General features: G+C 41.8%; 1 protein-coding gene across 1 annotated transcript in view; it reads left to right on the forward strand.

The window, feature by feature from the left end:
- The first annotated feature begins 4492 nt into the window (after positions 1-4492).
- LOC130072084 (uncharacterized) overlaps positions 4493-25284 on the forward strand; it is a 52758-nt gene continuing 31966 nt past the window's right edge. Inside the window, 9 exon segments of the mRNA XM_056237021.1 lie at positions 4493-4517; positions 11664-11841; positions 13012-13167; positions 15844-15887; positions 15890-15979; positions 16981-17129; positions 17206-17400; positions 21967-22056; positions 22305-22394. Coding sequence (XP_056092996.1) covers positions 4508-4517; positions 11664-11841; positions 13012-13167; positions 15844-15887; positions 15890-15979; positions 16981-17129; positions 17206-17400; positions 21967-22056; positions 22305-22394 — 1002 coding nt within the window. The 5' untranslated portion in view covers positions 4493-4507.

Genomic DNA, 25284 nt, shown 5'->3' on the forward strand with positions numbered 1-25284 from the left:
GATTCGCCCGCGCCATTGGATGTGCAGTTGCTGCAGCACAGCCTATGAGCGGGTCAGACGCTCAGTGTGCTAGCTGTGCAGCTGCAAATGCGTTTTACATATAGGCTTCAGTAAATCGAGGAAAAAGAGTTTCCCCACTGCGTATAGCTACGCAATACTCGTTCCCTATCTCAGGGAACTGAGGTTACGATAGTAACCGAGTAGTTTTTCACCGCAGCAGAGCAAGAGTTATTGCTTGAAGGATGTGCGTTATTATTATTTAACATAATTAAAACGCCAGGGAACACCTCAAAGTGTGCAAAAGCCAGGAGAGAGGGCTAATTTGTACTACTTATACTAATCTCTTTTAAAAAGGCACTGTTAATAAATGTTTGCCTGTTTATAAAAGCAAACAAGAAATAGGCTGAGAAAAAAAAAGAAAAGAAAAACAAACAGGTGGTGGTCCTGCATCCCCACGTTACACCCAGGCAGAAGAGCTGGCCCTTGGGTTGAATGAATGTGAACCGACCCATTGTGAAGGGTATCCCTGGGTTCAGCTCTTCCTCAGACCCACAGCCAGAGGCCACGAGCAGCAACACCTTCACTAAATCAACTTTAAGTGATCCTAGTACACTGTAAAATAATTTGTTGCTGCAATTAAATTAAGTAGGCCTATAATCCAAATGGCTGTCCAGTCATATCAACTGTTAAACCTTGAGTATAATGAATTGCTTTGACTTGTGAAAGTCTACATGTGTGAAACTACATGTAGTTAATGTAAAAATAATGCAACATTTCAATGATAGTACATACAACAGCACAATAAATACAGTATGTAATACAGCATAAAACAAACATATAAAAATACAATTAGAATCTACAAATATGTGTATAGACTGTAAGTGTTCTTAGTATGTATACCGTTATGTATTTCAATAGAGGGCAGTGGCGTAACGAGCCAACACCGGGCCCTTATGTAGGATTCTCAAGGCGGGCCCCCTACTACAACACGTGATGACGCAATGTCCACGAGTAGGCTTTTGCATGCAATACGCAAGGAACTGTTTACACTTGGGCACTTCATGCTTTTTCTGTGATCGTATAGCTATCCGATCGTGAAAAGACCAGGTGTAAATTCCCTTCGAAACGCATTCGAGACGGATTTGAATCCGGTCGCTCAAACCACTTCAGGAGGTGGTCTGGGCCGCATTCCAGACGACACTGGACAAGTGTAAATGCATCTGGTTGTTGAAACCACATATGTCAATTTTACTCCTCTAAAAATGCTAAAAAAAATAAACGTGTGAGAGCGTGTTATAGGCTATATGTCATAGTCAGATATGACGACGCTTCTGCAACAACACGCATCGCCACAGATGAGCATCTATTCATCAAGCCAACGCACAAACTATCGCAAATCAAAGTGAAAGTAAGTCGCAGACGCTCGCTTAACACACAATCATCTTCATTAAAAGTAAAGAAACGAAATGATCTTACCAGTACTGTTGCCGCTCTCTCTAATTGCGGTCTTCGATTTAGAAATTTTAGCTGATGATCAATAAAATGCAGCTTATCTGTTGCTTTCGGTGACGTGAACTCTATTAAATCTGCATATAGCGCGGAAATTGAAGATCGGATTTATATCTGTTTTGCAAAAACACATTTATGTGACCAGCTGTAAATGGAATCGTTTTGATAAATCAGTAGCTATCCGATCTGAGAAAACGCATGAAGTGGCGCGCGCGTGTACTAACGTTAAACAGCCGACCCGGGGATTCCCCAGTCCCAGCTCAAAACAAATTACACCAAAATCCATGATTGTTCGTTTCACACATGTATTTAATGATCTGTAAAATATGTTGTTGTCATTATTTATTTAAAACAAAATCGTGATAAAGTAAAATGCGATCAAACTAAAAGTAGTAATATGCGATAGGGGGCCCCGGCTGTCAATCAATATCTTCCAGTCAAGCGGCCCCTGATTGGTCCGGGCCCGTAAGCAACCGCGTACCCTGCTTACCGATAGTTACGCCACTGATAGAGGGCTTTGGTTTAATGATTTTTAATGAATAATTAGGGCATTCTGGGAGTTTATGGTGGGTTAATAAACAGCATGTCTTGCTCATATCATCTGTCCTTAGCTGAACTCTGCTCCACTATCTCAATATAAAGTTCGAGATGACATGTAGGCATGTACTATTATATTATTTTTAACTGGTGTCATCTTGTTAGTTTAAGCCTGTTTGTGAAGAGTTGAATTGTCAAGCTATTATAGCAACGTGATCTAAATTATTAGGTAGTGGATTTATTGCATTGTACTTAAAATCAGAGTTTAGAGTTGGTAATATTTTATGTTTTTAAATGAAGTCTCTTATGCTCACTGCATTTCTTTGATCAAAAATGGTCAGGTTTTTGCAAGCAGAACCCAAACGCAGAACATCCAGGGAAACTCAATAAGATCTATGTTGAAAAATAAAAGCAATACAAAAACTGGGCAAAAGCAAAGGAAAATGACACGATGTGACACATCAAACGTGTATGCAAATATGACTTTTAGTGATGTTTTATTGAAGTAGGCTAATCGTGGTATGATTTACTTGGACTGATGGTTGTAATGGGGAATGGTTGAATTAATTAATTATGTGCTTACGGCAACCAGCCATGACAGAAGCCATGTTCTCACACAAACACCGAAACACAAGACATAAGAGAACGCACAGCCCAGAGGGAACAACCCCGAAACCACACAGTCCCACGAGGACAAGACGAACAACAGGAGTGAACACACTAAAAATAAACCCAGCCAAGGTGACAGGACCCTGGCCAAAATACAGTAAATACACTAATATTGTGAAACAGCAGTGCAGTTTAAAAGAGCTGTTTTCTACTGACTACACGTCATGGGGAAATCTCATTAAAAATAAGATACACTGTTTTTGCCAGATGAGAAGTTTATTCTATGTATCATCTTTTTACTATTTTAATGAATTTTACTCTAATTAATTTTATAACTGTGTCATTTATCTCCTTTAATTCCTTTTAAACTGCTTTAATTCCCCCTGCCTTTATTTTGTGTCTATTTTCTATATGCAAAGCTCTATGAATTGCTATAATGTGATTATTATAATTACTTTCTATATGTAAAGCTTTTGAATTTTCCTTGCTTTTATTTTGTGATTATTTCCTCTCTATGTAAAGCACTTTGAATTGCCATAGTGTATGAAATGTGCTATATAAATAAACTTGCCTTACTGTATATTTTAAAGTGTAATTTATTCCTGTGATCAAAGCTGAATTTTCAGCGTCATTACTTCAGTCTTCAGTGTCACATGATCCTTCAGAAATCACTCTAATATGAGGATCTGCTGCTAAAAAAACAACATTTCTGATTATAATAAATGATGAAAACAGTTGTGCTGCTATTTGGGGTTATTTTATGAATAGAGAGTTCAAAAGAAAAGAAAAAAAATTGAAATAGAATCTTTTGTAACATCATAAATGTCTTTATTGTCACTTTGATCAGTTTAATGTGTCCTTGCTGAATAAAAGCTAATCTTATTTAGCTTGTTTGTTGTTGTTACACTTTTTTTGTCCTCATATATTTGTTGCATTTGCGGTTATCATGATGGTATTTCTCATAAATGTCAGCTCAGGGCAGGTGGTCAAATTTGTATGTTTAATATTTTATAATATAGGCCTAATATAATGATTTCACACAACAGCTTGATACATCTATGGTAATGTTCAACAGCTGCTCATTTGATTAAATATAGCTCTAGTGTTGTTGTTTATTTATTTATTTGACCTTTTTTTAATGTAGCCAGTAATAAAATGTTACAAATAAAAATATCAGGTAGGCCTATATATGTGGCAGTTTCAAAAAGTAGCATAATTGTTGAACTAATGGAGTAGAGTGACATAATCCACCCTTTTCTCTATTGAATACATAACAATTTGTGGAATCTTTTTCTGCTAAACGAAATTTCAAAACGTTTTTTTTTTTCAACATTTAACAAAATACGATACAAAACAACACAATGACAACCTACAACGTGAATACAATCGAAAACAGCGCAATACGTGATTGAATTAACCATATTTTTTTTTACATATGAATTATCATATTAACTGCAGGCTTCTTTCCAGCAGTTTTTGGCCAAAATGCATGAGGCAATATTACGCAACGAGCGCGCATTCCTGTCCGGCGCGCGCACGGAGACGCGTCAGCACTTTCCCAGCAGAAGCCGGTGCTCGTGCACAGCTGTGATTATTGCGTTACGGTTTCAGCTTGTTTTATAACAATTTCGCGTCATCATTAGTTTTTTTCGGATCGTGTCTCTCCCTCCCACGTGATCCTCTCCTCGCCCTACAGTGGCCGGCGGGTTTATGAGTCCCGAGACAGACTCGGACAGGACAGCGCGCATGAGTGTTTAGAGGCGGGCTCAACTCATTATTCTCGTGTCGGAGAGTTTGATTTATATCTGTATATACATTTTTTCTAATTATATTGCATTTCATTTCACTGATCATGGACCAAGGTAAGACAATCACCCATGGATTTTTCCCCCCAATGTCAATATTTTTGTCTTTTACACAAATATTGCTTGAATGAGGTGATGAAATGAAATTAACCTGATGTGATGGGGCATTTTAAACAAGATCTCATCGCTGTTTTCAGACATTTCTCAGTTTATTTTTACAGAGTAGAGTTTTAAATTATTGCTTTTACCATGACATCATTGTTGGAATTTAATTAGCCTATAATTGTATACATTTTGCAAACTGGTATTTCACTGTCAGAAAAAAAAAAAAAAAAAAAAAAAAAAAAAAACGTACAAAAGCTCTCACAGGAGTGCTACCCCTTTAAAAGGTAGGGGAGAACCGGGGCGAAAGTAACACGGGACGAAAGTAACAAAGCGATTTTCTCTGAGCCCTGACTACATTTGCATTTCAAGCTATGACAGCACTTTCGGCATGCAGCCAGTGAGTGACCGTGCTATAAATATCATGTGATTTCATCATCGTTTCACGCGGTTAGGTCCGGAAAGCAGTTTTCCAGTAAATTTCTAAAGCGGTATGGCTACTTTTTTTAAGGGGCGGATTGGCCATCGGGAATACCGAGAACAATCCCGAACGGCCGGTCCAGTTCAGGCCGAAGACCGGTGTTCTGACGATTTGTGCTGCCTTGTCGAAAAATGCTACCGTAACGCGAATCGATCACAGAATGTCGATTAATATTATATGAAATAAAATTATAATACAATTCTAAGTTATGAGTAGCTACTGTATACTGTAGACTACTGTTTTTATTTTTAAAACGGTGTGAAAATAAAAAAATTATCATCAAATATTCATCTTTGACTTGTCAAAGCACACTTTTCCCTAGTAACTGAAACTTTCAGTTATTATTGTTCAGCTGGCTGACCGTACACATATTGGCCGGTGGTCAAAGAGCATTGTTTTTTTTATGATACGCGACCGGCCTAACCGGCCGCTCAGCTGCAACAGAACGCTGTGTGTGTGTGTGTGTGTGTGTGTGTGTGCAGTGTTGTCAACTATTTTCAAAGGAAAGTAGCTAAGGCCTTCCCTAAAAGTCGCTAAATGTCTAGATGACGTCATACGTCAATTAGCATATTAATGACGTCATCGCGTCGTACTTGCGTTCTGTCAGCCTAGGGCGTTTTCTCTCTAAATTAATGTTCTATTCAATATAATATAGCCGAATGTCAAATAAAGCTGTTCTCGTTTCCTATTTTTTTGTTGTCAGACAATTGAACGAGTAGCTATAATATAGTGAATGATTACATTTTTTATAGGCCTATGTGTAGGGTTGGGTATCGTTTGGGTTTTATCCGATTCCAGTACCTACTCGGTATTTTTTAAACGGTTCCGGTGCTTAAACGGTTCTTAAATCGGTACTTAAGAAAATGAAACCGCACACACTTTATCAAAAAATAATACCCTTTAATTTACAGGGCCAAACTGGACACAATATTAACTTAAATCTTTAAACAATATAAATACAAGTAACATATGGTAATAATAAAACCAATATAAAATAAAAATTCATATTTACATAATATCAAATGAAACAATATTGTATCAAACAATGTAATAATACTGGAGATTAATAGAGATTACTAGCAGGCAGAGCTGCCAACTCTCACGCATTGACCGTGAGACTCACGCAAATGACCCTTTTCACACAGAAAAATCGCGGACAAAGAGGACACTGACAGACAAGGTTACTAGAAAAGGTTACTTTTGATATGGAACAAATCCACAGCTGTCAGATTCTGTCAATATTTTTACGAGATTCACACAATAAATAACGTTTTGGCTCTTTGAAATGTGACAGATCGCTGTAGCGCGTCAGTTCAAACGGCACGTGATACAGCAGCCTACAAATACAAATCCACTGCTTCTTAGCTACGCAGCGTTGAGTGAACCTATGAAAGAGAACATCTCTGGTTGGTGTAACATATCTCTCAATAGGGAACGGGACGCAGCCAAGCTCCTCGCGCTGCCGACCAGCTTCCTTTTTCGGCAGAGAAATCTGAGGAGCAGATGGCGCGCGCGCGACAGCATAGTATGACGACGTAAGTGCGTCGATGCGGCGCCATCAGCCAATGAATTGGCTTGATTCTATATGGGATTCAGACTATCGGCACACCCAGAGGGCGTTCTGACACGTAATTCTACACGTGAAATGCAGCCAAACCTTGCGAGAAAGAGCGCGCATGCGAGACAGAAGAAACTGTGCTCCAAACTGTGTAGCACACGCACGGCGGAGAGAGAGAGAGCGAGAGACCTTGTGTGTGTGTGTGTGCGCGTGTGTGCCTAATGAAGTTAGGCACCGAAATCAGGCACCGAAATTTTCTTTCTTATTCGGTCTGGTTACTACCGTTTACGTCGGAACCGGTTCCCTATTGGCACCGAGTTTCGGTACCCAACCCTACCTATGTGGAACATTATCTGAATGGGAACCGGATGAACTAAGCTCTGTGATAGTGTTTACAAGTAATAAGCACAAGAAAAGAAATAAAATTAAAATGGTCAAACTAAATTCTTTAAATATAAAACAAAAGAAAAGCAGATAAGTGATAAGTCCATGGAAAAACACTGCTCACTGTGTCTGTCAGCGGCCGTGCGCTCCTCTCAGCCATTCACTGAACAGAGGAGACGCAGCTGGAGAGAGTGACGACAGGGAGAAAGCAAGACCTCGCGCTCGCAGGACAGTACTGGCGTCTGGCAACATTTGGAGGTTACTGAGGTTTGTCCAAAAAGTCGCTAAAATTGTCGCTAGTCGCTTTTTTTTAAAAAAAATGTCGCCAAGGGGGTCTGAAAAGTCGCTAAAAATAGCGACAAAGGGGGGGGAGGATACGAGCGGCCCCTCCCAACTTGGACTGATCCTCGTTTTTCCTGACATCCGATTGGCTCAAACTAGGCGCCGATAAAAGGAGTTTACTTTTGGTCATGTTTGGCGGCTTTGTTTGTGTGAATGCAATGCAACAGAGGGTGGTGATGGCGCAGTGGATAAGACACATGCCTTTGGTGTGAAAGACCCGGGTTCGAATCCACTGTGAGACACCAATGTGTCCCTGAGCAAGACACTTAACCCCTAGTTGCTCCAGAGGCATGCAACCTCTGACATATATAGCAATTGTAAGTCGCTTTGGATAAAAGTGTCAGCTAAATGAAATGAATAAATAACAGAGACGGACGGAAAAATGGCGAAAAGAAGAGAAAGAAATGGGTGGGGCCGAAAAAATAAGATTTAAAAAGAAAAGATTTGTGGCACAAGAGGCAGCTAAGGGATATATTAGTGATTTATTATACACTGAAACTGTTAATATTTGCATTTAAATATAGGCATTTATTACATGGCTTGGTAGAATTCCAATGTAGAATGCGGTCTGTTATTTCTTGATAAGTATAACACACCGTTGCCATGAAAAACAGAGCGTTGCCATGGACGCAGTTCAGAGACGGAACTATTTTCTTTAGTGGAAGAAATACAATAATTTTTAAATAAATAAACTGCTTTTTAAATCAATATTTTGTGTGAAATTATTGATTTATTTGGTAGGTAGCCATGTAATAAGCGGGATAATGTATAGTGAGGCGGTTGCTATAGCGAATACAAACGCTATAACAAATGCCTCGCTATACATTATTCCTTACATATATTATATATTTATAGATATATATTATAAACAGCAGTTTGCAGTTTGTCGTCACACACAGACAACATCCTTCTATAAGCAAGGAATCTGTATGTCTGTAAATGTGTTGGAGAGGGACAGGTTGATGATGACCCCTGCAGTCATATTGATGAGGAGGGAGAGAAGGTGGAGGAAGGAAAGCAGCAAGAGAAAGAAGAGCAGGAGGATGAGGAGAATGTACAAAAACAATGACAGGTACAGGGGCAGAGTGCAGGGCTGGGTACAAGGCAATCATATTATGCATAGGTAGAAAATGTATTATTCTTAGTCATATTCATTACTGATGTTCTTCTCATGTTCTTCTCAGCTGTACAATCAGTAAGCAGAGGCAGGGTCCAGCACAGGGGAAGCTGAGCCAGGGAGAGTTGAAAGTGAGGACACACACACACACACAAATCAATAGGTTACTGTCGTAACCCCGGTTCTCTGAAACATCTCGTTTCGAGATCCACCTATGGGAAGGGCATCCGTACCTGACCTCTGCAGAAGCATCCAATTGCACCAAGTCTGGCTAACAGACAGAAGCGCGCAGCCAATGCCAGGTGAGGCACACCCCCTTACCTACGGGCATATAACAGCTGGGCGCGCTGCTATTCCTCAGTAAGTATATTCGCTTCTCGTGCGGCAAGCGGGGCAAAGCTGGTGGATCTCTCCACTCGATGTTTCAGAGAACCGGGGTTATGACCGTAACCTATTGTTCTCTTTCATCATCTCGTTTCGAGATCCACCCTATGGATATGGAAAGCACTGGTCCTGGTCATATATGCTTGCAGAGCACGGACGGGACACAGAGCATTCAGCCCCTGATCCTCCGGGGAGGCAAAGGGTGGAGGGTGAAAAGCAGATAGCTCCAAAACCTCCGAAGTGAACGCAGGGAAGCATTTCGGCATAAAGGCCGGGTTAGGCTTAAGGAAAACCTTATCTCCACTTAGGGAGAATTTGGCGCACGAAGGGTGAACCGAGAGTGCATGTAGCTCACTGACCCGTTTAGCAGATGCCAAGGCTGAGAGCAAAGCTGTCTAGAGGGACAGCAGCTTAAGAGAAATACTCCCCAGAGGCTCAAAAGGATACAGAGACCGCGCTTCCAGCACCATGGAGAGGTCCCACTCTGGAACAGATCTCCTGATGACCGGCAAAGAGCGGCGTGCACCCTCCATAAATCTGCGGGTTAGAGGGTGCTGCCTGACGGTGGAGCCCCAAAACCCACATGACAGGCTGAAATCGCAGCAGGTAGACCTTAATAGTGGAAAAGGACCTGTCTCTTTTCATGAGGTCTTGCAGGAAACACAAAATATCAGGCACGAGAACTGATAAGATGTGAAACCACGCCCATCATACCACCCTTCGAACACTTGCCACTTACAGCCATATAGGGATCGCGTGGAAACGGCCCTGGCATTCTGAGTACTGGCGATTACACGCGGCGGGAGCCGCAGTGCATTTAGGTTCGTCTTCTCACGGGCCAGGCCCAGAGAGCCACCCTGTCCAGGTGGGGGTGGTAAATCTCCCCGTTGGCTTGGGACAGTATGTCCGTGCGAGGGGGGAGGCGCCATGGCTCGGCGTATAACAGAGGGATTATCTCTGCCAGGCACGGGGCTTTGGGGCACCTGGGTGCTATCAGAATGAGAGACAGGCCGTGCTCTCTCACCTGGCCAGTGTGAAAATTATCAGGCACAGGGGAGGAAAAGCATACAGCAGCACTTTGGGCCATGGGTGGGCCAGTGCGTCTGCCCCGACGGGCGCGTCCACGTCCTTTAGCGAGAAGAACATAGGACAATGGTGATTTTCGCGCGAGGTGAAAAGATCTACGGCTGCCTGTCCGAATCTCATCCCCGTAGATTGGGTTTCCCCTCGATAGCAGATCCGCGCCTCTGTTCCGAATGCCCGGGACATGAGTCACGCGTAATGACAGAAAAACCTGTCTGCTCCACACCAAAAGCCTGTAAGCTAGAGCGTGGAGTTTCGACGAACGCATGCCGCCCTGATGGTTGATATAAGCCACTGCCGTGGTATTATCGCACCGTACTAGAACGGGATGTCCCTGCAGGCAAGGCAGAAAATGATTCAGAGCTTTCCAAATAGTAAAAGCTCTAAATAGTTAATATGCGCTGAATGTAGTCTGCTCAGCCACAGACCGTTCACCGTTCTGCCTTCCTGGGAGGTTCCCCAGCTTGTTAAGGACGCATCTGTTGTCAAAACTTTTCGCATCGTAACCGTCCCGAGGGGGGTTCCCGTGCGTAAAAGTTCTCGCTCTCCCAATGGCGCAGGGCCGCCGAGCAGGCGCGCGTCACCGTCACGCGAATCGGGCTGAAATGTAGTGACAATACCCATTTCGTGAACGCTCTCATTCTCAGGAGGCCAACGGCACAACTTGGATAGATGAAGCCATGAGACCCTGCAGCCTGAGGCATGTGCGATATTGTACTCTCGCCCCTTCTCTGAACTGAGACAGACAGTCCATCAGCGAGCGAACGCGCTCTTGAGAGAGACGCGCTCGCATGGAGACTGAGTTCAATTCCAAGCCCAGGAAAATGACATTCTGACTGGGAGTCAGATTGTTTTTGCTCGCATTCACCTTGAACCCGAGGGATGTGATGTACGCGAGCACCCGGCCGGTGTCCAGCGACACCTTCTCCTTTGATTTGGCTATGATGAGCCAGTAAGTCAGAATTCTCAGCCCTGATAGTCTCAGGGGCGCCACGCCCACCTCCACACACAGACAGAAAGTTCGGGGACTCAAATTGCGCCCGAACGGAAGAACTGTGAATTCGTAACAAATGCCTTGGTAGGCGAAACGAAGATATTTCCTGTGTGGAGGGCAGATGCTTATGTGAAAGAAAGCATCTTTCAGATCGACTGATGTGAACCAGTCGTTCTGCTTTATGGCACAGGCGAGAGAGGCTTGTGTCACATTCTGAAATTGTATTTCCTCAAATGTTTGTTCAACACTCGAAGGTCCAATATAGGGCGGGGGGCGCCACGCCTTTTGGAACATGAAAATACCAGGAATAAAAACCATGGTTTATCAGATTGGGTGGCAATCTTTGTGTTACTTTCGTCCCAACTGACGGGGTCGAAAGTAACATGAGCAGTCTTAAGTTCAAAGTGAAATTATACTGAAGTTGTTCTGAGCATTTTTACAAAATACCACCTGGTATTGATAGACCACACTTGTGAGTGGACTGACCACAGCAATAATATATCTCCGTCTAAACCATCATCTTTTAAAATTGTGTTTTTCTGAAAAATGGTACTTTCGCCCCTGCTCTCCCCTACCAATATTAACCATTTAGGTTCTGATTTTATAGATAATACGCACCTTTTGGGGTAAATAATGTACAAAGGTGTATCTTTTGATCAGTGACAGCTTTTGTACCTTTTTTTCAGAGAATTTCTGTCCATTTTTGTGAAGGTATAAGCATGAAGAGAAAACCATCCCTACCTGTTTTGCCTCCACAGAAACCGAGAGGAACGCGATGATGGAGTTCTGGAAGAAAAATTCGAAGTTGGCAACGGTAGAGGAGATGATGCTGGACTCGAATGCGCAGGAACTGACCCAACACGAGCTGCCCGAGATCCTCTCCATGCTCCCTTGTCTGGCTGGTACTGATATGCTGGAACTTGGTGCTGGAATTGGGTCAGTGTGATCACATTAGATTAGACCATTGGACCTCTGATATTTGGGTGAACCATACGAACATGCACAGATCATATGTCACCCTGAAATAAAAAGCAAAGGAATTTATCTTTTGCATAATGAAAATGAAACACATTTTCATGACAAATTCTCCACAAATTCGAATTACTGTGTCTGTGATGTATCCAGATGTTTTACTTAGAATACTCAGTATCCTCTATGCAATGAATACCTTATACAATATATCCAAGATATATCACATGATCCTTCAGAAATCATTATAATATCTAATTTGCTGCTCAGGAAACATTTCTTGATTTTTCCAAACAAGTTGAAAGCAAGTTGTGCTGCTTAATATTTTTGTAGAAAAAATATTCCCAATGCATTGGTTATTCTAATGAGATTAAACAAAAAGTACAGTACAACAATGATGTGTTAACTTATTAACTATTATACTTATTATTTACAAGATATCAAAGATGTATTTACAAACAATATATAATTTTTATCATAATTTTTCACACAATTGCAGGAATGAGGGAAATTAAAAAGATTCACAATATAACGTTCCTAAAAAAATAATTAATTTTATTTTAATATTGAGATGTATGACATGTTATTGACAGGTTTAATAATATATTTATTTTTAAACCAAAATAAACTTGAATTTCCATCATGTTCTGCATCTGATTTATTTAATATTTGAGGTCATCATATGTGTGGAATTATTTACATTTATATTTATTTAATTTACAAATGAGGAAATTGAAAAGCAATTTGTCACAGAGCCAATTGTATATACAAGCATACACTGTAATAGAATTGGTGTAAAAACTATTTTCACTCACAAATTACTAGTAAATTTCACAAACAAATTAACAGCAAGTAACACATTGAAATAAACGTGAAATTTTGAGGTAGAAAAACTGAAAATGTGCTTGTAAAATATATTCGAAAAATAATTTTTACAGTCTACAATTATATGCGGCAATAAAATTGTATGTGCCGGGGAATATACTGAGATACTCGTAGTCAACTGAGAATGATGGAAATCTGAATGAAATTTAAATTGTGAGGTCAAATCTTGTGGTGATCTGTTTCTTGGCCAGTACTGAGTTTTTAAGCACGCTTTATTTGCTCCATTGTTACCATGACCTTTGCTCTTTTTAGCCGGTACACACGTCACCTCATTGGCAAGGCCCGTCACGTGACCGCTGTGGACTTCATAGAGAAGTTTGTAGAAAAGAACAGGGAGGAAAACAGTCACCTGGGCAACGCTGAGTTCATCCAAGCTGACGTCACAAAGCTGGACTTCCCTAAACACAGGTGAGAGAAAAACACTTCAGCAAAACATGAAACAGAGAGAGAGAGAGAGAGAGAGAGAGAACTATATTTTTGTATATATGTGTGTATATATTTGTATATTCAGTTCGTTGCAGTCAACCAATCACATCAGACTGAGCCATCTGACCAATCAGATCAGAGTAGACCAATCACATCAGAATGAGCCATCTGACCAATCAGATCAGAGTAGACCAATCAGATCAGACTGGGCCATCTGACCAATCAGATCAGAGTAGACCAATCAGATCAGACTGAGCCATCTGACCAAACAGATCAGAGTAGACCAATCACATCAGAATGAGTCATCTGACCAATCAGAGCAGAGTAAACCAATCACGTCAGACTGAGCCATCTGACCAATCAGATCAGAGTAGACCAATAACATCAGACTGGGCCATCTGACCAATCAGATCAGAGTAGACCAATCAGATCAGAGTAGACCAATCACAACAGACTGAGCCATCTGACCAATCAGATCAGAGTAGACCAGTCATAACAGACTGAGCCATCTGACCAATCAGATCAGAGTAGACCAATCACAACAGACTGAGCTATCTGACCAATCAGAGCAGAGTAGACCAATCACATCAGACTGAGCCATCTGACCAATCAGAGCAGAGTAGACCAATCACAACAGAATGAGCCATCTGACCAATCAGAGCAGAGTAGACCAATCACATCAGACTGCATCATCTGACCAATCAGATCAGAGTAGACCAATCACATCAGACTGAGCCATCTAACCAATCAGAGCAGAGTAGACCAATCACATCAGACTGAGCCATCTGACCAATCAGAGCAGAGTAGACCAATCACATCAGACTGAGCCATCTGACCAATCAGAGCAGAGTAGACCAATCACATCAGACTGAGCCATCTGACCAATCAGATCAGAGTAGACCAATCATAACAGACTGATCCATCTGACCAATCAGAGCAGAGTAGACCAATCACATCAGACTGAGCCATCTGACCAATCAGAGCAGAGTAGACCAATCACATCAGACTGAGCCATCTGACCAATCAGAGCAGAGTAGACCAATCACATCAGACTGAGCCATCTGACCAATCAGATCAGAGTAGACCAATCACATCAGACTGAGCCATCTGACCAATCAGAGCAGAGTAGACCAATCACATCAGAATGAGCCATCTGACCAATCAGAGCAGAGTATACCAATCACATCAGAATGAGCCATCTGACCAATCAGAGCAGTGTAGACCAATCACAACAGACTGAGCCATCTGACCAATCAGAGCAGAGTAGACCAATCACATCAGACTGCATCATCTGACCAATCAGATCAGAGTAGACCAATCACATCAGACTGAGCCATCTGACCAATCAGATCAGAGTAGACCAATCACATCAGACTGAGCCATCTGACCAATCAGATCAGAGTAGACCAATCACAACAGACTGAGCCATCTGACCAATCAGAGCAGAGTAGACCAATCACATCAGACTGGGCCATCTGACCAATCAGATCAGAGTAGACCAATCAGATCAGAGTAGACCAATCACATCAGACTGGGCCATTTGACCAATCAGATCAGAGTAGACCAATCACAACAGACTGGGCCATCTGACCAATCAGATCAGAGTAGACCAATCAGATCAGAGTAGACCAATCACATCAGACTGAGCCATCTGACCAATCAGATCAGAGTAGACCAATCAGATCAGAGTAGACCAATCACATCAGACTGGGCCATCTGACCAATCAGATCAGAGTAGACCAATCAGATCAGAGTAGACCAATCACATCAGACTGGGCCATTTGACCAATCAGAGTAGACCAATCACAACAGACTAGTCCATCTGACCAATCAGATCAGAGCAGGATTGTGGAAAGGAGGGGTTTAGAGAGACTGAATCTTCGAACAAACTGTTTTCAATCTCAGAGAAATGAGGTGACGCTGCAATGTATATTAAGACAAAATGAAAGTGTTTTTTGACCTTGGATGCATGTAATCCTGTTGTGGGAGACTCTGAAACAACAACCTTTAAAATACCATAATAGGGGCAGTTAAAGGACATTCTTATTCTAAAAAGCATTGATTGGACAAACATTTAAATACGCCCCTTGAGGAGTCATCAGTTATTTTAGTCAATTTTCCTGAAAGAGAAAAACAGTAAATTGTAAATGTGTATATATGAGCTGTACGCTAAACATAGATGAGCTAAATGACACGCATTATACTGTACTATACTATACATTATACTGTAGGTCAATTCCACGTTTCATTTCATGGGGTCTAAAAGATGAGCTACAGAAAAAACATCCATCGATTCTCATCTGATGTCTTCATTCATCCATCCATCACTTCATCTCTCATCTCGTGTGTGTGTGAGAGATAGTGTGTGTGTGTGTGTGTGCATTCGCATATATATTTTGGACTGAAAAGTAGATTTGAAGAAAAGATAAGTTGTGAAGCGGGTGTGTCTGTAACACACTGATCTCTCTCTCTCTCTCTCTCTCTCTCTCTCTCTCTCTCTCTCTCTCTCTCTCTCTCTCTCTCTCTCTCTCTCTCTCTCTCTCTCTCTCTCTCTCTCTCTCTCTCTCTCTCTCTCTCTCTCTCTCTCTCTCTCTCTCTCTCTCTCTCTCTCTCTCTCTCTCTCACACACACACACCACACACACACTTTCTGTTTCAGTTTTGACCTGGTGTTCTCTAATTGGCTGTTGATGTATCTGAGTGATCAGAGCTGAAGCCATTGGTTGAGAAGTTTCTCAGGTGGCTCCGCCCAGGCGGCTACCTGTTCTTCAGAGAGTCCTGCTTCCACAAAGCAGGTTAGAGAAACAATGTCCTGAAAGTTTGACATTATATGGCAATGATGTGAAATTTCTTATTTTTCTCAAATGATATTGTTATCTTATTCTCTATTATAATGTGCTAATAAAAATCAACTCTATATTCCTGAAACCTATAGTTACGCAAATAAACCATAGTATTATTTATATTTAACCATTTATATAAACACCATATTATCATTATCGAGACTGAAACAGGACCAGTTACTGGTATTAACGCAGCAGTGGGGCTCGACAGCCTTAGTCAAACGGGTTGGCGCGTATGGTTGGGTTGCGGAGAGATTGTGGTTAGGTCTCAGCAGCAGGAGGGATGTAGAGGTCAGTAAGCTGGGCTGAGTTGAGTGGGGGACGGAGGGGGGTGACTCTGGGACGCCAGAGTCACTGTCGAGCCCTCTTGAGGTGTCGTGGGCTAGTCGACGAAACACTGAGGACGGAAGGTGCCCACTTGAAGACCCTAGAGATGTCCCCTACTCGGCTCAATCCAGACGGTTGTCGTGCTGGTCCTGTTGTTGCAGCCGTCGCGTGCGCTGACGCGCCAAGTACACTGCAGCCGTTAACGCCGGACAGAAGGGGAGTCACACCACCATATGGAAAGAAGCGTAAATGGGTGGAGAAGCATAGTTTACTGTAAAGCTACGTCTTAGTGTTGCTTATCTTGGCGAAAGCAGAGTACAAATCAGCATGAAGTTTTAACATCTACTCTCGTGTAATGGAAATCCTATAGGCCAGGACGTGATTTTATCAATCGGGAACTGGTTGTATGGTGAAAGTGTCTCTGTGATAGATGGTTAAAGAAAGTAAAAGGGCTTTATGATGTCAGTCGAAAAAGAAAAGTAATTTCAGAGACAGAAAAAGTTTTGCTTTTTGATAAAAGATTATGAGGATGAACATATTCCATTTATTAATCACGCTTTATTGCTTTCATTATTGGTAAGTTTGAGTATTTCTACAGGTGTACATGTATGTCTTGACCTTCACAGGTGACAGCAAGCGAGATTTTGACCCCACGCACTTCAGAAGTCCTGCTCACTATAACCATCTGATGACATCAGTTCTGCTGGACGAATCAGAGAAGAAATGCTACGGGTTTGACATGGTGCTCAGTAAAACAGTTCAGACCTATGTGAAGGTAAACCAGTCAGTCAACTGTAATCAAAACTCTGTATAAAAAAAACTGAAATGAAACTAACTTGTTTTTGTTACAGATGAAGAAGAACCAGAACCAGTTGTGCTGGCTCATGCTGAAAGCCTGTCGCGATGCGGTAGATCAGCATCAGGGCGGCTTTTCCACATTCCAGCAGTTCCTGGATAACCAGCAGTACACCAGAAGAGGAATACTGCGTTACGAGAAGATGTTCGGGTCTGGATTCGTCAGCACAGGCGGACTCAGCACCACCAAGGTCAGGGCTGAACCTTATCAGAATACATCATCAGATGAGTCATGGGAAGATGATAACATTCATACATACAGTACATACATAATAATATTACAGTTCGGCAAGATGTAACGTTTATTTTTGATACAATATTGCCACTGACTGTATTTTGTTCGTTGGCTTTCGTTCTGCCAACAAAAATCGTTGCAAACGAAGCCACAGCAGAGCCGTTGTAACACCGAGCAACATTTGTTCCTGAATGATTCATTTTCAACAAACTGTTTGGAGCTGCAGTCCGTAGCTTTTTTTGGGTTAAAAATTATCCAAAATACATATTTGAGAAAATACATAACCAGCCCAAGATGGCATAATGACTTTTGCGTAAACATACACGCCACTTTCAAGTCAAGTGGCGTCTTATCTATACGCATTTTGAGCTATCAGCGTGTATGCGTGTATGTCTACGCCGTTAAATGTCCGAGTGATTCTGCGTGTATGTACACGCCGTTAATTCTCCGAGACGAAGCAAAAAGTAGATCTACATCTGGGGAGCGATATTTTTTTTCCTAGGATGGTAGGGGAAGACTCACTCATAAATGGTATTAAAGGTGCTCTATGTAACTTTTCTACTAAAATGAATCCTTTTTTTATTTCCTGTGTGTGAAGGGGTTGTAATCACACATTAAAATGATCCACTTGTCGAGTTTTGCTATTACCTCTGAAGGCCAGTATTCCTATTTCTATGTGAAGTCTCCGGGTCGGATTTACCGCGAAATCCAACGGATGTGACGTGCATGCGCGCTCCCGAGCCTCTCTCCTCATATACAGTCTATTGTAGACGGTCAGGGAGTTACGTCCGGTTAAAGGCGCACGTTTTTCGGCTTATATCTCAGTCAATCTTTGATCAATATTCCCAAGACTCTAATCGTTCGTTGTGCTGGACGGGGCCTTTCGAACGAGCCCACCCCCGAGGTCCAACTCGCCCGGCTCCCCGAGTTATAGCCGTTCGAAAACGGGGGTCCCAGCGAACGGCGATCCGGTAGGGGGCATCCCCGAGGCCCGCCACTCTAGTGTTCGGGCAAGGGTTCCCCTGGGACCTCCTCCCCCGAATTTGAGCTCTCTGGGTCTTTGCGTTCCAGAGATACAAGCGATTTTCTTCTGAGATCATGACGTCACCGGCGTCCGCAATTTTGCAGCGCGCCCGATGGTTTTCTGCTAATATCTCCGCGAAAACACCACCAAAAACTATGGAACTTATATGGTTCTTTTCAGCTCGACTAGATGGTTCCGTCAAGTATTCGCCGAGATATTTGCGTAATAGACGGTATTGTCTATGAGTTCGAGCACGAGCGCTCTTGTAAAATTTGGTTGCAATCTGAAACATCACGACTAGAGGCCGCTAAAAGTTACGTAGAGCACCTTTAACCCCAGTGACGGGTAGGTTTAGGGACGGGGTTGGGGTAGGTCATATATTTATATATACAGTAATGTAACGCTAAGTCAACGGCGTTCATAAACACGCTGAAAAGCGATTATGCGTGTTGATAGCACGCCAAAAATGGAAATACGAATTGGCGTGTCATACATACGCCATTTCATGAGATCAGTCTGACCAGCCAGTGTTCAAAACTCTCTGCTTGCCGTAGCTCGATTCAAAGCGGTAAGCTTGTAATAAATGTTTTTAATTTCTGTGGTACTGGTGGATTTCCGCGGGAGATTCGAGCATGTCTTTGCATCATTACGTCACATCTGCACACACACATCTGCACACACACATCTGTACACATAAAGAAGAGTCTCGGCTAGTAGGCTATGAGTGTGAGGATGCTGGAGGTGGAGATTTATAGCCTTTTCTCACAGCACTTGATATAATTAAACTTATTAATTTGATGGCGGATCCAGAAAGGTTCAAACGACGATCACCAGTGACAACTAGAGACTCACCCGCTGTAAAATGCAAAAGACTTCGTTCGGACTTCGGAGTGGCTAGAGAAAAAAAGAGACTGACACCGACCCATGCGAACATGCATATCGGAAGGACATTACATGTAGTCACGCAATGCTGACGTTGTTAACATTAACAATTTGAGAACAAAGTATAATTTGCACGGTTTTGTGTGATATGATAAGCGATTTTTAGATTTAATCAGCGCGATTTACTGCAATGTCAGAACCAGAACAAAAGTGGATGTTACTCACTTGTTCAGACATTTCCCGGTGAAAATTATTATGTTGGTCATACTTCCAAAAAGTATAATCTGTGACTCTGAATGCCAGTATCCACACCGGCGGCGACTGACACACACACACTCTCCTCAAACACTGTGTTCATCCGCGCTGTGGGGTGCCGAGGCACAACTCACGTAAAGCTGATAATTCCGCGAATGACTGCAATTGCAGATTTCGAACAGAGATGGCGACAAAGAGGAAAAACTACGGACTGCAGCTTTAATGAATGATTCAACAATTCATACGGTTTCATTCATGAAGGAATAGGAATTTTTGAACAAATCAGGTGATCAAATCATGCAATGACAGTGTCTGCATCGAAATCGTATTCTCCCCTACTGTTACGTCCCGTATTATAAGGACGGTTGGACGTGGAGTTTATTGATGTTAAAAGGAAACCAGCCCCGGCCGACAGATCACCAAAGACACAAAATCTAGGTTCCAATAAAAATATGATTTATTTTTATAGTGGAAAGAAATGATTAAATTAAGGAGTAATGGCTTCAGGGTGCCCCAAGGCCAAAATAATAAACAAAATAAACTTATAAACAAACATACATAAATGACCTAATCAGGGAGTAAATCAAAATACAAAATAACTTCCCTAACTAAACAAATCGCAAACGAAGTCAAATTAAATGGCAGGACACCCCTACGCTCCTAAATCATACAAACAAAGTCGAAGTAAATCATCAGTAACAAACAATCATAATAAGTCGAAGGGTTTGGGATCTGTCGACGGGAGGAGGAATCCGGAGCTCCTAACGCCACGAGGCCAACGCCAGAATGAGCTCCCAATCTTCAGTGAGCGCCGCCCTTTTATGCGGTGCATCAGTAGATCCACCAATCAGGGCCCTCCAGCTGCAATCACTCCTTGCACACATACACAGACAGAACACCAACAACCCACACAAAACAAATACCGAGGATCGTAACACTACTAAATACTGTAGTAGGCGAAACACAGTATGTGACAAAAGTATGTCTAATAGTAGTCAAGTCAAGTCATCTTTATTTATATAGCGCTTTTAACAATGTAGATTGTTCCAAAGCGTCTTTACAGTGATAATAGGAGATTACAGTATCAGAGATTGTTTTGGCTTTATGACAGCTCTAGCTAGAATAAAGTTATTTTCCAGCTAAAGTCAAGTTGATTGATTCACTTCCATAGCAACGAACATTAGTTATTAACTTAGGGGCCGCTAACACAACACCGTTTTAACAGAAAACTCTTAAGTTCTCTCTACGCAAACTTTAAAAAAGCGAACCTGTGAGAACACTGATGGCGTGTATATAATAGTACTCATAAAAGAGTAGGTAAAAAGTCCCCGATTGACCTACTACTTCCACAGATTCTGAAGTGTGCATGCGATGGACACTTTACTATCCCATGAGGCCACGGGAGAGGACTTGTAGTAATTGACGCACACACAATACAGTCACTCGTCATCGCCACCTACTGGAGCAACTGTGTAACTTTGGGAATGAAAATCGACGCAACTGACGCTGGTAGGTCACATGATAAGAACAAAAATGCTAATGTAGTACGTCCGGATTACATTCATACAACACACTCATGAATCAATAATTGATTCACATTCAGTACGTTGTTTTGTTGCCACCTACTGGAGCAACTATGTAACTTTCGGCAGTGAAGCGACATAATTGACGCTGGTAGGTCACATGATAATGAAACATGGCGAATGTAGTATGTCCAGATTACATTCATACTATAATGTAGAACATACTTTTTTAGCGGTCGTGAAGTAATTACTTGATCAAATAAGTACCTACTCAAGACAGTAAATGATTTCGGACGCAGCCAACCGCCTGAATGAATCTTTGTTTTGAACAACTCGGTTGAATGAATGATTCAATGAATAATTAAGACAGCTCCTGGTTTCCTTTCTAAATGAATCAGTGTTTTTTAACGAAATGTGGATAAATGAATGATTCAATGATTTGTTCTTTAAAACGGCCACTTGTTTCGTTCCTGAATGAATCAGCGTTTTTAAATGAATCTGTAAAATAAATGATTCAAGGACTCGTTCATACATACAGTCACTTGTTTCATTCCCAAATGAATGAATGAGCGTTTTTTAACAAATAGTTTGAATGAATTGATAATTGTCTCACATACAATACTTGTCGCCACCTACTGGAGCAACTATATCATTTTCGGAAAGAGTAACTGAAACTTTCATATCCACTCTAGATCAGTGATACCAACCTATATTTTTCTTTGGATATCAGTGGAGAACTACTGCTCTCTGCATCATCTGTGTTATCTCATCATTTAGTGAATAATTAACGGCTTGTTTTCTGTTGATCTCTTTGACATATTAATCTGTAACCCATCAGGAGTTTGTTGAAATGCTGAACTTGGCCGCAGAACAGAAGGTTCTAGATGTCGGCTGTGGGATTGGAGGTGGAGATTTCTACATGGCCAAGGTGAGCCAAAGGTTGACATATGATGGGTTTATGTGTTGCCACAGAACGTGTTTCACGCTCTTTAAGTCCACTTTCCTTGGGACCTTTAAACTTTCTAGAAACGTGAATGTTATCAAACAAAAATTCAGTTTAATCTACAGTATATTTTAACAGGTGTTACAATCTGACTACTTGCACATGATCATTCACAGCTGCTGTTTCTGATTACCGTGACACGATTAATTACTGACTATCCGTTTTAATGACAGACCTTTGGAGTGGAGGTTCTGGGGATGGACCTTTCCTCAAACATGGTGGAGATCGCCATGGAGAGAGCCGTCACAGAGAAACTCCCATTAGTAAGTTGAGTTTTTTACCCAATACATATCAACACTGCCCATAACACCCTAGCAACCACTTAGCTAAGGCAAAAAACTACCAAGAACAGCTTCACAACTGCATAGCTTCACTCTGGCAACCACCCACAACACCCTAGCAACCACATAGCTAAGGCAAAAAAACCCTACTCAAAACAGCTTCTTAACTGCATAGCAACACTCTGGCAACCACTCAGATCACCCAAGCAACCTTGTAGCAAATCACACACACTACTCAAAACAGCTCAGCAACTGCATAGCAAGATAACCACGTGGACACCTTAGTAACTGCATAGCAAAGGCAACAAATTACTCAGAACAGCTTCACGACTGCAGCCTGGCAACCACTCACAACACCCTAGCAATCAGCTATAACCTAGCAACAACCTAGCAACCACCCAGAGTATCCTAGTAACTACATAGCAAAGTGCAACACACTACTCAGAACAACTGCTTATGCTGGGTACACACCAAAAGATTTTTTACATCTTATAAGATTTTCAAAATGTGATAGACCACAAACATGAGGACAAAAAATCCTAGATTTAAGCGTTTTGCTCCTATAGTGTGTGGTGTGCCATGATGTGACAAAGACAGCACACCACACACGAACAGATTTTCAACCAGAGTCTCGACTGTGAACAAAGAAAATCTCACAAAACCTCGCGAGACTTCAGAATAAGCTTGGGGGACGATATGCAGGAAGAAATTGCGATGATAGTGTTTGGAATGATTTTCACAGAAAAACATTCGTGCTGTTGCCACAAATCAACAAGCTGATCCTCCATCTCTGCTGTCCACATCAATTTAACTTTTTGCAACACCATGACTGCATTTGTTATGCTTCCGTCTTCCATAATCTCGCTTTCTGATTGGATATTGTTTCGTTTCGTTTCACGTGATAATCTCCAGAGTGTGCGCACGTTTGTCATCGGGGTTCCCCCCACACATCAGGATTTCTGATCGTAAATATTCAGCATGTTGAATATTCACGATTCGCGATCGGGGCGGCTCCGACGTTCTTCCGAGCAGGTTCGGACACTCTTACTGTAACAACCCCCCAAGCCAAATTCCCAGTGAAATGCTCTCCGACGGCAAGTGCAGTGAGTTTGCTTCTTTCTTCACTGAGAAAATTAAGAATATCAGAAAGGTGATCAGCACATCATTGAGCCGCTCTGGGGTCAGACAGATCAGACCACAACCGGAGAAAGTAGTTACTATGTCTGTTTTCGAAGAAATTGATGGCACAATTTTGGAAGAAACCGTACAGCACCTTAAAACATCAACTTGCGCCCTTGACGCACTTCCCACATCTTTCTTCAAAAGTGTGTTAAACAGTTTAGAAGCAGATCTCCTAGAAGTGGTAAATGCCTCACTTCTCTCTGGGAGTTTTCCAAACTCCCTGAAAACTGCAGTTGTCAAGCCCCTCCTGAAAAAGAGCAATCTGGATAAGACTATATTAAGCAAATATAGACCGATCTCAAATCTTCCTTTTATAGGCAAGATCATTGAAAAAGTTGTCTTCAATCAGCTGAACAAATTCTTAATCTCGAATGGATACTTTGACAATTTTCAATCTGGTTTCCGATCGCATCACTACTACTCGACCTCAGTGCTGCATTTGACACTGTCGATCACGACATACTTCTTGACAGGCTGGAAAACTGGGTGGGGCTTTCTGGGATAGTCCTAAAATGGTTCAGGTCATACTTAGAAGGGAGAGGTTATTATGTGAGTATAGGAGACCATAAGTCTGAGTGGACGTCCATGACATGTGGAGTCCCTCAAGGCTCAATTCTTGCACCACTCCTGTTCAACCTGTACATGCTCCCAATGAGCCAAATAATGAGAAAGAACCGCATCTCTTACCACAGCTATGCAGACGACACACAGCTCTACTTAGCCCTATCGCCTGACGACTACAGCCCCATTGACTCCCTGTGCCAATGCATTGAGGAAGTAAACAGTTGGATGTGCCAAAACTTTCTTCAGTTAAACAAAGACAAAACTGAAGTCATTGCGTTTGGCAACAAAGATGAAGTTCTCAAGGTGAATGCATACCTTGACGCTAGGGGTCTGACAACTAAAAATCAAGTCAGGAATCTTGGTGTGTCTCTAGAGTCAGACCTTAGCTTCAGTAGTCATGTCAAAGCAATAACTAAATCAGCATACAATCATCTGAAAAATATTGCAAGAATTAGATGCTTTGTTTCCAGTCAAGACTTAGAGAAACTTGTTCATGCTTTCATCACCAGCAGGGTGGATTATTGTAATGGACTCCTCACTGGCCTTCCTAAAAAGACCATAGGACAGTTGCAGCTCATACCAGTGTTGTAGTCGAGTCACCAACTGTCGAGTCCGAGTCGAGTCTCGAGTCCCAGTGTTCGAGTCCGAGTCCAAGTCCGAGTCACCAAAGAAGAGTCCGAGTCGAGTCCAAGTCGAGTCACCATTACCGGAGTTCAAGTCCGAGTCGAGTCTCGAGTCCCGTGTCCGAGTCGAAATTATATACACTTAAGCCAAATCAAGCAACATTTTTCAGGCACTCTTTCTTGCAGCTAGAAATGTGTATGATATATCACTACAATTGCCTTTGACCTTAGTTCAAATCATTGTAGCTGTGGCACGATTATATTTATTTAATTGTTTAAATACATTTTTGGATGATCAGTCCAAAAATGGTAAGTAATAAACTTACTTACTTACTTACAGTCAACTGGAATGGATAAAGAAAACAAAAAAGAAAGCCTAACTGGACAGAGGAGGAGAAATGCATTCTTCTTGACAAATATGGTAAAAGAAAAACAATTTAGAAATTTTGAAAAGCAAACTATATATATGTAACTGCGGCAAAAAAACAGAAAATGCAGTGCTA

The sequence above is a fragment of the Rhinichthys klamathensis genome, unplaced genomic scaffold, assembly GCF_029890125.1.
Source record: "Rhinichthys klamathensis goyatoka isolate OS25496 unplaced genomic scaffold, OSU_Roscu_1.1 h1tg000475l_1, whole genome shotgun sequence".
Classification (NCBI taxonomy): Eukaryota; Metazoa; Chordata; class Actinopteri; order Cypriniformes; family Leuciscidae; genus Rhinichthys; species Rhinichthys klamathensis.